Below are 17,622 nucleotides of genomic sequence, written 5' to 3'. Positions count from 1 at the left end.
GCATTACCTTTTACTTATTAACATCATATATTCTTGTACATTGAAGATACTTCGAACTACCAAAAATCAAAATGTGTTAAAAAATGAGCTCAAAAGTACATAATTCACTTCCTGGTTAATAGATATTTTATTACACAGGAAATGTTTAAAACATTATCAGGTCCATGAATATTTTGAAAAACACATGAACTACTTATACATACATTTAGAAACCTTCTTCCTGGTTAATAGCTGGAAAGATTCCTTAAGACCTATTGTCTCTAGATTTATTACTTAACTACTTGCATACAGTCACAACTTTATTTATTGCAATTTTGCAATGTGCATGTGCTCTAGTACGACTTCTGGAAAAATATGAAGCAAACATGATGTATTTAAACATGAACAAACAATAAATTTCTGATCACATGAAACAAAAACTTCTACCATCCACATAAATGTACGTAACTAGAATTATAAGTTAATAAAATATTTAAAGTGTTACTTCATAAGTACTCAGTGTAAAGAGAATTGCAGTAAAATCAAATAATGGTTGTAGAATTGAAAATAACACAAACTGTAACTGAATCACCATATCAATGTTTATAACAATTTCAGTGTGACTGTTGCTATAGTATTAATTATCAATCTTTCCATCTGTTGTTTTCATAATCATAGTTTGATGATAAACCTTCAATAGGGTTTACACGTAGGTCAATCATTCTCTGAAGCTGGGCTGCTTTTCTTTCTGGTGAAAAAGATTCAGGCATGGGTTGGTACACTAACAAAAAGAAAAAAACAACACATTATGTCTGTTAAGCTTCATATACATGGGAAAAAAAATCAATTTTACTTGATTAGTTTGAAAGCATTTTTATGCTAGCTATTTTCTAAAATGGCATAGGAAAGTATCTTCATTATTATTATGATGAAACAATGAAAAAAATAAGATAAAACTGTCATTTTTCTTCATACTTTTTTCTTTTTAAGTGTACTGACATGTACTATCCACAGTATGTAAAATTACACCACACTAACATTTCTAATACATTAGTTCAATAAAGTTTTGTTTGAATCTTGAAGCAATCTGAGCTTAACTTTTTTAGGAACAAGATGTCCAAGTCATAGTAAGGAAAATAACATTAAATGGGTTTGTGTTTATGCACAAAGTATGCAAATAACATAGTCTGAACATTATCAACTGAGCAAAAATAAATAATCACTTTTCCATTTTAGGGTAAAACTGCTTACAGTTTATTACAATGTTCACAGTTTTATATGCTCATAAGAAAATGATGCAATTTCATACAAGTATTTGTTGAATTAGTATCAATTTTTAATATGAATAGAACAATTACTTAAACCTTTCTTATACCAAGTTACCATACATATTAATATGAAGTGAGATTAAACTAATAGTGTTAGCTTATCAACCATGTGAAACACATATAATTAAATGAACTTGAATAGTTATAGATCTTACAAACTTAAGAATGTTTCAGTTAATCTTAAAACAGCCATAAAAAGTTGAAAGTATGCTTTCTATTGGAAAGTTACTATTCAATTTTAGATCACAACACTGGTACATGAGAACAAAACTAGCAACCTCAGACTAGCCAAAAATAGCTACCTTAATCTAGCAATTACCAACTTTAGAATTACTTGGTATAGCTACCCAAAACCATACTTTCAGAACATACCAGCAATAATTAAAATAATAAAAAAACCATCCAGAACAACTATTTAAATCAATAATACCTGAAACATGATAGTAATAATTACAAACTTTTAATAACTCAAAAAATTATAAGTAGAGGTAAAAGTGTGAATACATGAGAGTAATAAAACTGTCTCACTGTACAGCTACAACCTTAATTTATGAATAAAATCACTTCCAGCCATCTACTACAAGTTAAAAGTCAAAAATCAACTCCAATCATTCACAGATGGAAAAACTCAGCTTACGGGTAAATGTAAACAATTTCCTTACCTGAAAATCTATTTCAAATGAAATGGACCAGAAGAGGAGAAAAAGGGTGGGAGGTGATGAAAACAATTAAGTATTTATCTGAAATATATTTTCATATAAGGAAAATTGTAACTTTAGAAATGTTGAATACCTCTAAGCATTACTAAGAGTTGGGATCCCACATTGAAGATGGTGGAGAAGCCAATTATAAGAAAACAACAGAAAGGGAAAGCCCACAGGATATAGTTTCTATGAAACCATGGAGCAGCATCTGATGAGAGACTGCACTCTTTTCAAGCAGAGAATACTCTTTTCCTTTTTTTTTTTTTGTACTGAGACAGCACAGCAAATGATATCAAGAAAATCCAGCACTGATGGTTACCCACTGCCAAGATGGAGAGAACCTCAGAATGTATAGTGTAGGTAAGGCTTTAGACTGTACCATCTTAGTCAAATGAGATAAATGCTATAGTGATGGGTCAAGGGAAGAGGAGTACTTACCTACATCCTGGGGAAATTCAATTCCCATCTGACTTAACATATCTGTTGTTACAATAACATGTAGGTTCAAGAAGTCTTGACAGAAAAGAAACAGAGACCCTATAACCTAAATGCTTACTAAAGTTGGATCTTTTTTCTTCAAGGGTAAACTGAGAGTAGTGGTGTAATTGAATGAGTGATATGGATAGAGGGAGTTTAGTGACATCATGAAAGTCATCTGATTTTCCAGGACATGTTGATTTCTTTATGTACTATTGTAAGCATCTCATGTCCAGTACAATGTAGCCAATGGCAACAGTGTATGTGAAAAGGCATTAAGGATATTTTAACTTAGAAATGGTTAAATACAGGAATACCTCGAACAGTGTGATTAATGTGCTGGAAAAACTACTGCATTGATTGAATCAGCATTAGCACCCTTGTTACAATCTGGACTTTCTTCTTCCTCATATGCCGATCTTGGTCTAAATTAAGGAGTGTATCATTTTTGAGAGCTAGAGGATGTGCGTCAATGCACTCTCGAACATTAGCCACTTCCAAAGACTTGAATCCAAGATTGTGCCCAAATTTGATGATGTCTTCGGAAACATCCCTAATTCCAGAATCGAAGCCGCAGGAATCGCTTGCTTGTGCAATGAGGCAAAATATGCTTCCACACTGTTCTCATGTTACTCTCCTTAACTTCGAGCCATGCTTTGTTGATGTTTCTGATAGCATTTCTGATGTTGTAGTTTTTCCAGAATTCAGCCAAAGATAGTGCAGCTTCTGTAGTTGTAGCCTTGATTGCTTAGTAAAAAGTTTACCTCAAATAATAAGCTTTAAACATTGCAAGGACACCTTGATCCACTGGTCACAGTAGAGATGTTGTTTTGGGTGGAAGAAAATGAATTTTAACATTTTCATTAAAGACACAAAGTCCCATTGAATGGCCCAGTGCATTATCTAATAACAACAAAGCTTTACCTCCAAGTTGTTTTCTTTGCAATGATGTTCAATTGCAGGACAAAAATAACTATTTCACCAGTCTTCAAACAAAGGTTTTGTGACTCATGCTTTTTTATTTGATTGCCAAACAAGTGGAAGAGTCTTCTTTGCACACCTGCTAAGTGCTCAGGGGGGTTTCCACACAATATACAAGTAGGGGTTTTAACTTAAAATTGCCAGATGCATTTCCACCTAACAAAAGTGTCAAATGATCTTATAAAACCTTATAACCTCACTGAGTTTTTTCATTTTCTGTTAGAAAAGTTGTAGAAGACATTTTTTTCCAAAATAAATCCATTTGATCAACGTTACAAATTTGGTTATCTTTGTATCCACCTTTTTCAATAATTTCTATAAATTCATAAGGAAATTTTTCAGTAGCATCTTTGTTTGCACTTGAACTTTCATCTACAATGTGAACATTATGCATCCCCAAGCATATATTTAAAATGAAATAACCAACCATGGCTTGTCAAAAATATTTCATTAGTTGCCCCTTCTACATTGCTTTCTTCTGTTACATTTTCTTTAAAAGCATTGAAAAGACTCATAGCTTTGTTTGAATTTCCATTTGACTTAAAGGAATTCACTTCTGATTGCAACCTTCTATCCAAATTGATAGCACATGTTCCATATTCATCATCAGAGAGCTCCTCTTCTTTCAAATGTTTTCAAGGCAAAAGGGTCAGTAGGCATTCAATAGTATTTGTACTGATTCTTTTATTTTACAATTCTTCTTACAGATGATTCATTTATTTTTCATCTCATGCAAGTTTGGTAAACAAAGTGCTTTCTTCATGGCAGTTGATAATTTCAAGTTTCTATTCTAATATCAGCCATTTACATTTCTTTGGCTCAGTATCATCACACTTTCTTTTTTCACTCATAATAAAGGGATCTCTGTAAAAAGATCGCAAAAAAAGCAATACACCCATGCTTAAGAAGATAAAGCTGAAATTAGACTGCTGCTGAAAGCAAATGATGCTCATATTTATACTGTACAGTATATAAATGTGCATGTACATTGTATAGGCTTGCAGAAAGATCGAGAATAACCAAGTGATGCAAATTTGTAGAGATTATTCTAGAAAAGTTTAGAAAAATGTCAGTCATAATAAAAAGGACCCAAGGACTTATACATATATAAATATAGACACATTATAGTGAATCATTTAGTACTAACCGAATCATTAGTCACAAATTATAAACCACACAACAGTAAATCCCATACTGATTGAAGCAGCACTGTGTGAGGTATTGCTGTATATTTAAAAAGTATGTTAGGTGTTTAATTAAGACATAGGTGACATCTGGAGAATGATTGAAAAAGATATGTTATACAAATCAATTTATAAAATACATCTGAAAATTATCTTAAACAAATAAGCAAAGAATAGTTATTTTTCTTTTTATGACAGAGATAAAACCAATGAAGGGCAATCACTGATTCCAAGATCTAGATTAATTACAAAAGGTTGAACAGTGTTTAGATGAGCAGTCCAATAAGTTTATTTTATTTCTGTATCTGCTTTAGTTTTAAATTATGTTTCAACACCAATGAGATTAACATCATCAATGGATTGACCATATTGGTTAAATTGTTGAACAGGGCGATCTTTTCAGTGTCAACAGAATTATAGTTGTTGAAATATTCTCTAAAAGTTGTTTGTGTGTGTTCTACATAGTGATGGTTGAATTTTTTACACTGTATAAGGTAAACTGTGATTTCTTTATATACTTTTAAAAGTTTCTCTAACTGTGCTTGTGAGAAAATGAGTCAGTGGTTTTTATGAAATTGCAGGTTTGAATTGCATGGAAGACAACCATTTCTGGTTGGGATGTGATTCATTTTTGTGTGAACAAGGATATCCTCCAGAGTTTTGCTGAAGTATTTATCACATATACAAACTTCTCTCACAAAACAATCAAGTTTACCTGTGATTACCTGCTTAAGCAGATTAACTTTCTTGATGCCACAGTTTTTCTGAAAAACAGAATTTCACATACTGTGTTGTACAAACAAATCTAAAGACAGACCACAGTACCTTCACTATAAAAGCTGTCACTTCTCTCACAATAAATGAAACACTGCCTACAGTAAAGCTCTTAGAATAAAGAAAATATGCTCGTTTGAAACAGATTACAGAAAACACACTTAGGATCTAAAACAAACTATGTTACAAAGAGGATATAAAGATACTGAAATCAAAAGATAGATTGAGAAGGCTAAAATATATTCTTGTTCACATAAAAGTTAATTACATCCCAATCAAAAATGGTTGTCGTAATTTGTGAACCTTTAAAAATTTATGTACTGATACAGATAAGAAAGATCCATGAATGGATGCCAATTTCCTGTCTGCATAAGCCAAACAACTGACAGGAATAAAACAATGGAAGAACTAGCACAACACTCTTGCTACCTCTCTGGTAGCCCTTGAACTAAGTTCTATATCCAACTGATCGGTGGGATAAAAAAATTGTACAGATTGGGTGGATAATAATGGTGAAGATATATGAACTGATTGACTGACTAATCCTGAGTCAAGGACCAGGATCTGTGGTTAAGATTATCACATTTAGAGAAATTTTCTAAGTCAAGCTGTGGAACCCTTGGATATAGAATAGAATCTATTCTGGTTATCAATGTATAGAGGGGGTTGATGTTAGGGTCAGGACCCACTAAAATGGGCAAAACTATGACCCCCCTTTAAGAGCTGATAAAATTTGAAACTTCAGTGACAACAGGGAGGAATGTAGAAGCCAAAATTTGAACCAACATGCATGCTAACAGTCAATCTAGCTTGTTATCAATGAAACTGATAATCTTGAGAATCTTCCAAGAAATTGAAGTTAAAGGAAAACAAAATGTATGATTCCAGAGTTATAAGTCACAAGATTTATCCTGTTTCATCAAGGGTCATTGATCTACTCAGGTTAACTACAAACTTTGCATGAAATTTTAGGAGTAGATGTATTATTTAAAGTGATGAAAAATGCTTTGATCTGGTGATGTAGACTAAATCAAGAAGTTCCAAGAATATGTCAGTTAAGGCAAAACTGTCCCTTCATGTCATTGAGAAGTACACCTTCTAGCATAAATCACAAACAATATCTGCAGATGAAGAAAAACTAAAAATTTGTTCCTAGACCTTTCAGCCATCAAAAGGAACTGGGAAACAGACCAAAAACATCACACTCTTGGTTGGTTGGTTTGGCATTTTATGGCTCAAAGCAACTAGGTTATCTGCACCAAACATCTGATAAAAAGTTAAAATTAAAGCAAAATTATTAAAATTCATAACAAGAAATTAACGTAAAACATAACAAAATTTAATTTTCGAATTTAAAACATAAATAGCATTAAATCCAACTTTTATATCTAGTTTACAGCAGTAACAGAGAAACTACAGTAATACAAGTTGCAAAGGACTTTCTTTAGCATAACTGGAATTATCATAACTTGCCCGGATGACTAACAGGCAAGTTTAAAAATCAGCATTTTGTAACCTGAAGTTGGCCTTTCCAATTATTTGACGGTGTGGCCATTTTCTAATTTCAAATCAAAGAAGATGTAGTTTAATTCTTGAAAGGGAATCACATTAAAAAAGGATGAATTTATAAATTAAAAACTTAAATATCATTAAAAAGATTAATGGCCTTTAAAAAACTAAAAACATTTGAAACGTGGACAATGTCACCATTGCCAATGACATTGTCTAACGTTATGGATAAACCCTGGGACAAAACATGGTGAAAATAGTGCAGTTGTGGAAAGTCATAATGCTAGCAAGGCAGTAAAATGTGGCTTATTGTGACCTGAGTGTCACACAGACAACACACTGGTGCAGCAGTCCCAAATAAAATAAAATGATGAGTTAAAAAACTGTGACCAATGAGAAGTCTAGTTAGAACATCTTTCTGATGCTTACAGAAGCAAGATGGCCAAAGTTAAATACAGGGTTTTATTTGGAAAAGCTCATTTTCACGTTGCTTAATCCAAGTCAACTGCCAACTGGCTAGGAGCCAAGCCTTGAATATAGGACCATGGTCTATGTATGGAACAGGCACAACAGTGGTAGTGCCAGAGCAGATAGATTTAGCTGCAGTGTTGGTAAGCCCATTTATGTGAATACTAATGTGGCCTGGTATCCAGAAAAACTGGATAAAAGAAGATGTTAAAGAGAAATGGGCCAGTTGGTTTTGAATATTGGTGAGAATAGGGAGAGAACTAACGTGAAGCAATTCTACTGCCAGTAGAGAACAAAGCAAGTCAGTATAAATAATGCAATGAATACTGCTTAGCTTCTGTGTGATCCAGGGCAAGAGAAATAGCATACAGTTCAGCAGTGAACACAGAAACTATAGAGGGGATTCTGTGTGCAACCACTGAACCACAACAAACCATAGTAGAGCCCACAGAGTCACCTGAGTTTGATCCATCTCTATAAATAGGAATGGAAGTATTGTTCAAAAGATGTTCAGCAAATAACAGACAGTATTTTCAATCAGGAGTGTCTACTTTTCTCAGATGACCTAAAGGTAGGTCACATTTGGGAACTGTAATAAGCCATGGTGGAATGGGCTGACCAGTGGATACAGCAATGTTATCCGAGGACAGACCCAATTCATCAAACTGCCCCAAATATGAAGGCCAAAAGGAAAAATGGCATATCATCTGCTCTGAAAAAGCATGGCCCAGAGAGGAAGAAAAACACAACCCCAGGTGGGATGCTGTGGTAAAGATCAAAGTTTCGAAGCATACAGTAAAGAAAGTTGCAAATGGCAGAGGTGTAGAGGAGGTTCATGAGATTGGGGAGAAAGCCCCAGTGCAGAGCCCAAGTTCCTGATGATGAATGAGTCCAGCATCTTCAAGGCTTAGGTTCTGATAGAGCCAGAGACCAGTGACCCATTGTCCAGTTTTATCGAATAAGAGCAGGATATATCTTTAGCATACAACATCGATTTGCTCCCAAAGTGGTGGAAGAAAGGACATGGGAGATGTTCAGTACACTTGTGCATTTGATTTGTAGCTGCTTGATGTGTGGTATAAAGGTCAGCTTATGGTCAAAGATAAGCCTCAAGAACTTTGTCTCAGGGACCACAAGTAGCACTAGATGCATGAAAATAAGTATAAGAAACAGTACTGAAAAGAGAAGGGTTGTGATCTGAGAGCATACGCTCTATGGAGCAACCCCTCCCACTCATATCAAAAGAAAGACATACAGGATGGTAGGAGACAATCAGTGCTTTGACGTCATCCAGATTAGAACATAAACCTCGACAATTCCATTATATCAAGATGGCCATTTTTATTTATGTGTAGTCAAATTGGGTGGAGAGTGCTTCTGTTTTCTACCACGTCTTTTTTCTTTATTCAAGAGAGGTCTGTCAACCTCCATGGATCCTGCCTTGGGTCAATTGGGCAGGCCTTTGTTGTTGGATGACAATTTCAGGGATAAGGACATGAACAAATGATCGTTTTGCATCTTGGAGAGTGAGAAGAAGAAGATGTATCTGAGGAAATGCCCATATTCAGAACCAAAAGAAGTGGATCTTGGGGTTTGCTGGAATGAATGTTAGGGACAAAGATGGGTGTTGACTTTGATTCATCAACTCCTTTAACTATGGAGGTCAAAAGACTTTTCATATGGTTTAAGAACGATTCTTTTGGAGGCACAGAGAGATCTGTTTGCACTCCAACTATAGTAAAGGAATGAACTGCAGTAGCATACATCCGAGATGAAGTGGTGGACAGGAACTTTCGAGCCTCAGGGTAAGTAACATTTTGAATTGTCTTCAAACACTGCACCTCTTTTTCTTCCAACCATTTATGGCAAGAATGAAAGTAGGATGGGTAAGAACCATTGCAACTGATGCAATGAGGGTCTGTTTCACACTCACAGGCATCGTGGTCCTTGCCACTGCAATGAACACATGGTAAGTAACCATGATATGATGTATTCGAGTGACTGAACTGATGACACTGGAAACATCTGAGAGGTTTTGGAATATGAACTTACCTTGCAATTAAGATAACTTGCCTTTATGATGGCAGGTGGATGCAGTGATGTGAAAGTTAAAATGAGGACACTGGTCGGCATCATAATTCCATTTTTACAAGTGGAGATATGCCTCACTGCAGAAACTCCTTGGGTGGAGAAACCAGTGTAAGTTTTTTTAATTGGGGATATTCTTTAAATTTCTCTTAACAATAACTCCTCATAACAAATTGAAAGTAGCATAAGGCGTAACCTCAATAGGTATATCCCCAATCTCCTTTGAATGCAAGAGGAGTTCACTGTGTGTGATATGTGGATGTTTCCACCAATGTCACCAGAGCAAAGCTTTCTGACAGACATTGGAGAGCCAGCACGTCCCTCTTGTCCTTTCTGAATGAAAAAGGGAGACATTTGCTCTAAAGGTTTGTCTGAAAATAAATGCAATATTAGAAAATTAGGTACAACAGGTGGTACAGATGGTGAGGACCGCTGCTCAGAATCTTCAAGATGTGGTCGTTTACCTGTGGACTGTTTTTGCATTATTTTATTAAGATTTTTAATTGGAGTATCCATAATAAAGAAAGAGAAATTTCGGTGCCCACTGACCCCACCCACTAGGGTATACAATACAATGCCAAACAAGGACATTGCAGCAATGCCAGAGTTTCGTGAGCACTATACCCAAATACCAGCATCAGATACAATGTCCACAACACCTGTTCAGAACATCCAACACTGGTAGTTGGTTGATCCTAGCCCAAGTGGACCAGCTGATTGATCCAAGGGGAGCCACCCCAAGACTGCCCATCTACAGAAATTCAAAGTCAAAGTGGTGTGTTAGGGTCAAAACCCTCAACCACCAGGATCCTCTCCTCCCCTTCACAGGTTGCCATGCACAGTAAACACGTGGGTGGATGTTTAGAGGAGGTAAACTGAAAGAACAGAACCTTCCCTGGGAGGTCCTCTCACCATGTACAGGAATCCACACCAAGGGGTCACACTCTTGAAGAACCAACAGATGAAACCAAGCAACAGGCAGCTTATCCGAAAGTGGCCTGTCCTTTTTCCTCTTGTGTAGGTCATTTAAAGACTATTGAATGACACTGATTGAAATAGCATTTTGTCTGGTAAATTTGTTTTGTTAAAGCAAAGCCACATTGGACATTCTTCTGCATCCACCATTATATACCAGACTGTAGTGGTACTGAAACACCTACAGACTAAACAAAAGCAAAGATAAAGCAACTCTAAATTCTTTACAGAATGTTGAGGGTGTACATCAATTGCAACTGTAGAGGATTGAGCACCACAGAACTAAATTTATTCCTCACTACAAATAAGATCCCTGACAGTTTTAACTGAGAGTGATTCCCTGATTATTGTGGAATGCTAAATGTGGATTAGGAGAGACCTGATTTGTCTCTGTGCTGGAGATAATAATTCAGGGTAACATACTGTAAGCTGGCTTGCAAATTGGAATAAAATAGTTTTTTAAATTATTTTTACAAAAATTAACTAGGTAACATGGATAACTTTAAAAGTATCTCTGAACAACCATAATACTGGAAAACCCATCAGTTATGACATTAAGTGAATTAGGTGCTTATATTCAGTACCTATATAGAAGATGCATTCACGTAGGTGAAGAAAGTCGTGAGATAAATACCATCAAGGGCAATTAAGTGGGATACAAAAGATTGGAGCAAGTGAGAAAAAAATCAGACCAATACTTAGATGAACAAAGGAGGAAACCCTGTAGGTCGAGTAATAGCTACAAGTGGGAAAGGAGGTAAATAGGGTTTGGAATTCCATTGTTCTTCTCTACAGAAGCTACATTCAATTACTTCCCACAAAGTCATACAAACTAATTTATTCAGCTGACTTTAACTTAAGTAGGTTATAATCTGTTCTATACAAAAGCAGCTACTTTCAAAGCTGTTCTTTATTTGTAGTTATACCCACCCATTTATGTTATACAGAGAAGGAAAATCACATAAGAAATAAATGTTATAAAATGACAAAATATCAATTTTAAAATATTTTTGATTAAAAACTGTTGAAAGATAAATATTACTACTTAAATTTTGAAACTTGATATGAAGTGCATTATAAATCTGAAAGTGGCAAATCAATGCAGTAGTGGTTAATGTGTACTGCACAACAATAAAATACATTTGAATAAGATTTAGAACAACTTCTTTTAATGGTTATCAACTGAATGCTATTACAACTTACCAAACTTCTTCATCCAGACAAAAATCCATATAGTCAAAGACATTGCCACCAGAGTACCTGCAAGTACAGATTTCCATTCACCAGTAGGAGCTTTCATCTCAGCAAAGGTCTGACAAAAGCTGGCTCTGTATACTTCATCATTACAAAAAAAGGTTGAACAAAAACAGCAATTTATTTTAATGAACTGGAAACCATTCACTAGTTACCTATAAAACAAAGCATGCTTCAACATCTGCACTTTTACAAATTAAAATTAAATGATGTTGACTTATCATTACAAATATCTATTTAAATAGAATACCAACATTACAGTCCATTCAAGGACAAGGAGTGACTTACTGGTAAGAAAAACAAGTATGAATAACATAAGAAGTTGTTCATAGACCAGAAAGTTACAAAATATAAGTGTACAATAGTTAAGAAGACAATCCATTTTGTGTGTTGAGGGACATAAAACATTAAGAAATATTTAAAAAAACAAACAATTATCTTAGTGTGTGAGGGAGTGAGAAAAAAAGTTTGTGAGAATGGGGTAAAAAGAAGTTAGTATATATAGACCTGAGGATTTAGAAAATTAAGTAATTATTACGATAGCTTACGAGACATTTTACCAGATTATGATGAATAGCTGAAAAAGAAAGTAATGGTGTTTCACACTGAAAATATATATATATATATATATATAGGAAACATTTTCAATTGCACAACAATCAAAATAAGACCTGAAAATTTATGATTAACCACCATCTTAAATTTCTTGTAAAAGTTTGCATGTCACAACCTCTTACAGTTGCATTCAAAATTTAATTACACAATGTATATTAATAAACTTGGTAAAAATGTAGTTTATAATTCAAATCTTTATATTATGAAAGGGAAATAAGTTAAACATATTTTTAATATTTCTTTTACATATCATTAAACATGTCTGCACTCTCCGTGATGATGAGAAAACCCATTGGTAGAGAAAAGTATAAGTAAAAACGGCTGGTATGGGTAGAGAAAACTATATAGAAGAGCAAACAATGTTTTGACCTTTTTCAGTCATCATCCATTTCTACATGTATATGTCTTCACTCTGAATTCTCTTTTATAGAAACAAATCTTCTCTAGCCCTCTTTCCACAACCTTGAAAATCATGATGCTCTAAATACTACAGTTCTGAACTCACTTAATGTATTTTTATAAAATCTGAAAAGCTTTTGGTAAACATTATAGTCCATTGTACAGAAAAATAATTTTCATGCTAAGAATAAAATTAATTTCTTGCAGTTTTTTATATTTTATTTTCATAATCTATAGAATCTCCTATAGATTCTATAGGAGATAGAATAAATAAATATTAAAAGTATTTCTAAAACAAAAATTTATATCTGTTATTTTTTTCATATAACACAAACTAGTTGAATTATCAAAACATGATTATATGGAAATCAAGGACAACTACAAATTATTTCTAGAAGTGCTTGAGAAACATGAAGAGAATAAGATTTAAAACCTGCTTTACTTGGAAATATACCTTCTGTAGATACTTGCCTCTCTGCATACAGTAGCTGTTCTCTGCACTTCTGCCTTTGATATTTTGTGTATGTCACCAGCCTTGAGCTATCCCTCACTTAAGACATGCCATAATTTGAATACTGTTAGTGCATGATAAAATCATCATGTGACAAGCCCTCCACCAACAAGAAGGCAACATATCCTCCATGCCAGTAGATCCCTATCAGCACTTAAAATTAACTTCAATCTTAGATGAAGCAAGAATAATGTGTACTGGTAATGGAGAAAAAGAGCAGATAGGTGTGAAAAGAGGTGTACATCAGAAATACATTTCTATACTTAGAAATGTTAACGTCTGAAACAATATTCTTACCACTCTTTGCATATTGTGCATGTTGTGACACACAATTTAGGAAAGCAGAATCCCACACTGATGTGGTCAAATGGCTGGTGCAATTCCAAAAATATATATATACGAGTTCTCTTCAGAGAAGGTGATTCAAAGGGAAATTCCTATAGTGGTGTCATAATTTCATCTCTTGCAGGGTATATTCCTTACCCAGATGGAAATATGGAAACAAAAAGGTAAAATGAGCCACTGTGTCACAGGATAGATGGAAAAAGATATGACTAATAAAGTAATTGTGCACAAGCAATTGGATGGTCATGAGACATAGTATGGCTAGAACAATGATCAGATCATACAGTTTTGTATGTGTTCTGTCATACAATTAACTTACATATAGGAACATCCTTTATAATAGTCCCTTTTTGTCCTTTAACTCTTTTAGTACAGGCTTGGTCCCCAGGGCCAATATTGTAACCATTTTATGCTTGTTATAGTTTTCATTCTATTTTCTTTTACATTAATATGCCTAAGTTCACAAAATTTGGCCAATTATCTAAAAAACATTACAAGTCTTTCATATGCAAAATATAATGTATTTTTTATTAAGTCTAAGTATTAAGGTTTGTTAAGCAATGTTTTGCTCATACTTTTTTATTTTCTCATGTTGCCTATTAAAATGCAAACTTTCATTTAAACATTTTTCAAATTTCACATGCAAAAATCTTTATAATATCCAGATAGTTTTATCAAACATTTCTTAAGAAAGAAAAAACATTATATTTTACGTTATTTTCACAAACAAATTTTGTGTATGGGTTCAGTCGATTTGACTGCTCTTGTAACTGTATTCTAGAATGAGTACAGATTATAAAGTGAAAACACAACTGTTTAGACTAAATAGCTTAAATACATTTATATAGACTTATTATTACTATTACATTGACCTTTCAGCTGTGCCTGACTAACAATACAGAAGTTACAATGATGCGGCGCATGTGCACTCATGTTACAGTATCCAATAATATAAAACTAACTTTTAGTTTTTATAAAGTGACCTGTCTTGGCTGTGTTTTATGGACAAGTATTTATTAAACTATAGTTTCATTTCAATTTTTTCTAAATTGTATATTCATATGGATTATTACTATTTAGAAACAAGTTCATAAACTTTTCTTTAAACAGAGAACAGTAAATAAAGAAATAAAGCACAAAATGATCTCTTCTAATTATGACATTTGTGCTCATTGCTGCTTGTCTTAGATTGCTAAGCCTCAAAAAGGATGTGAAATAAAATAATTGTTTTTAGGATTATATATATATGAATAACTAAAAAATCATAAATTACTTCATAATATAACAATATTAAAATTTATCAAGTTTAATGGCCAAGCTGCATTTGCATAAAAAAAACTACAAAATCACAAACAAACTAAAGACTCAACTTATCGGTAATGAAAGTTTGTCTTGAAAGAGAGAGATGATGGCATTATACTTGAAGATGGCTCAGAAAATCACTAAGGGGATATTCTGAGCTTCTGATTTATTTACATGTCATATATAGAAGTAAGTGTATATAAAAGACTGCTTCTAAAAAAAAGCAGAAGTGACCAGGGAGGAGGGCACATCTAATTTGAACCAGTGTTGCATTTAAAATACCATGTGACACACAAAAATCAATGTTTAGGTATTTTTGTTTAATATTTACTTTTAAATTAAGAAATTAAATAATGTATAATGTCAAAAATTCAAATTATAATTTACAGTTTGATACCAAAGTTAAGGAGATAAATTCACAAAATAATTGTTTAATACAATTTTGAATTCAAGTCAACAAATGAAATTACATGGTTTTTGACCTGTGACCTGCATCAAAAGGATTAAGAACACTTCTCATTCCAGCTGGCCAAACCACTGGGGAATTGACTTGTACTGCACTGACAGAGACACCCTCTGCCTTACTTTTCATTGCACAGTGTTGTCCTCTCAAACTTTCTCTAAAGGGATTGCATAACTGGTGAGAAGTTTTCCAAGGCAACCACTCAAGTAGCTAAGAACTGGGAGTTGCAAGAGTTTCCTATACTCCAATGGAAAACTGAAGAGACACTGGATTCCCAGACCTGATTGGACCTATCCATCTCAAAGGTATTTTACTAGAGAAAACATAATGGGTTTCTGCAATACCTAATTTGAAAATCCAATATAAGAAAAGCCAATAACATGAGCAGACAGTCTCACAGTGTTGGTTTTTTTCCCATGATAGTCCATTACAGTGGTTATATGGAAAACATCTCAACAGTGAGCACTTTATGACTTATGGCAAATGGGTTTAACACTCTGTTACCCCTGACATGATGCAGTTTTAGGGAAGTAAGTATATTCTGTGAGGTAATACTGGCCATTGGGTGGATTATAAAAAGAGGCTAGGGGAACAGCAAAAACATTAAGAAAATAATAGAGTTATGTGTTAAAGATGGTAGGTAGAGGAGAGAAGGGCAACTGGATGAAGATAATATTCTGAGGAACAAGAACCTATCATAAAGTAGAGATCATAGGAGTTGAAGGTGTTGGGGTAGTCCATACTTTAGCCTGGAGGACCTTTTCCAGGTATTGTCAAGAGTACGAAGCCAGCGAATGAGTCAAGTGGCAGATTTCATGTCAATAAGCATCTCCATTCAGTGAGAAATATGTGGCTCAAATGAACTGATGAATCCATCCAGTAAGTGTAGAAGAAAGGAGACTCCTGGGGAAAAGTCCCATGGCAAAAATAAATGCAGAAATCCCAAAATAAAACTGTGTGTGTCAAGTAATACCTGAATACCTGAACTGGACATAGAAAGTGTTCAGAGTCAATACAACCAGAGAGGACCAAGAATTATGAATGACATATAAGAGAAAACATAAGATCTCCCTCCAAATCTAACAAAAAAAAAAAAGTGAACAGTTAGAAAATAAAATCTGTATTATATGTTAAACAAATATAACACATAATGCAATCACCAGCAAGGAGATAAAATAGGTTTTAAGATGATATAGTAGAAGAAGCAAGTGGCTTAGGACTAAAAACATGGCCTAGTTACATAAGAGCATGTAGATTCACATCAATATTTTAGCTGTACAAAGAAATCAGACAAGGGAACAGTGAATTAGGAAGGTCTGAAATGAAGAGGAAAATACAAGGAACAAAATACAGAGCTGTAGCAAAACATTATCAACAAAGCTTCTTGATATCCTGCAAGTGTAGAAATTTACAAACTTTGGTAAAGAACTACATAAAGAAGGTTGAAAGATGAACAATAGTAGAATGGTCTGTTGGTAAAAAGAAAGGAATGAACCAGAGACAAAAAATGCTACTTTCATTGATAGAGAGAATACAATAGTGACATAAAAGAAGGTCCATAAAATCAAATAAACCTGACTTGTCAGAAATGGGCCAGACAATTCCACAAGTGAACATAAAAGGTATGACATTCCTAAGTGAAAAATAGATTTATATGGTCAGAGTAAAAGTGACTGAGAGGTGGAGGTAAAGGAAGAGATGCCTTGGATATCAGGCAGTGAAGAAGAGGAAACCAAGACCGTGCTCTACCAATAGGACATAACAAGATGTGTCACAAATTAATGCCAGGATACATAGGAGAAGGCAAAGAGGAGGGTACATATACATAGAGATCACTGCAATTCAGGCTGAGTGCATCCACAGCCAGAATTTTGGGTAAGGCATCAGAGACCGAAAGAGAGGGAAGTTTGATATAGCAGAGTGGCAAAAACAGTGATTACTGGCATACCCAAATAGGAAAAATGCTACAAAATACTCAAAGGCAGAGTGACCACTCTGTAAGAAAAATCCTGTCCAGATGAAAGAGTTGGTACCAAGTCTACAGCTCCAGGGACATGAAAAGCTATCAGATGAACTTTATGTGATTTGGTCCAAAACAAAAACACCAATGTGCAGAAGCAAAGGTAACTAGAACACTTCCAATCCTGATAATTGATATTGGAAACAACCACTGAATTGTAAGAGTGAATTATAACCAAGTAGTCTTCAGTACATAGCAGATAACACGAACACAAACTAAAAGGCAACCAATTTTTCCAGAACAGTA

The 17,622-nt window shown here is 34.2% G+C and overlaps 1 protein-coding gene across 1 annotated transcript in view; it reads right to left on the bottom strand.

Moving 5' to 3' along the window:
- Positions 1-108: 108 nt before the first annotated feature.
- The window catches only part of LOC143237898 (cytochrome c oxidase subunit 4 isoform 1, mitochondrial-like), a 44,049-nt gene continuing 26,535 nt past the window's right edge, over positions 109-17,622 (bottom strand). The window contains exons 3-4 of the mRNA XM_076477613.1: positions 11,671-11,802; positions 109-760 (exon numbers count right to left, since the gene is read on the bottom strand). Coding sequence (XP_076333728.1) covers positions 624-760; positions 11,671-11,802 — 269 coding nt within the window. The 3' untranslated portion in view covers positions 109-623. The remainder of the gene's footprint in view (positions 761-11,670; positions 11,803-17,622) is intronic.

Source organism: Tachypleus tridentatus, chromosome 13, assembly GCF_004210375.1.
Source record: "Tachypleus tridentatus isolate NWPU-2018 chromosome 13, ASM421037v1, whole genome shotgun sequence".
NCBI classification, from domain to species: domain Eukaryota; kingdom Metazoa; phylum Arthropoda; class Merostomata; order Xiphosura; family Limulidae; genus Tachypleus; species Tachypleus tridentatus.
The sequence above is the reverse complement of the archived record's forward strand: the minus strand, read 5'-3'. Positions and strand labels throughout refer to the sequence as shown.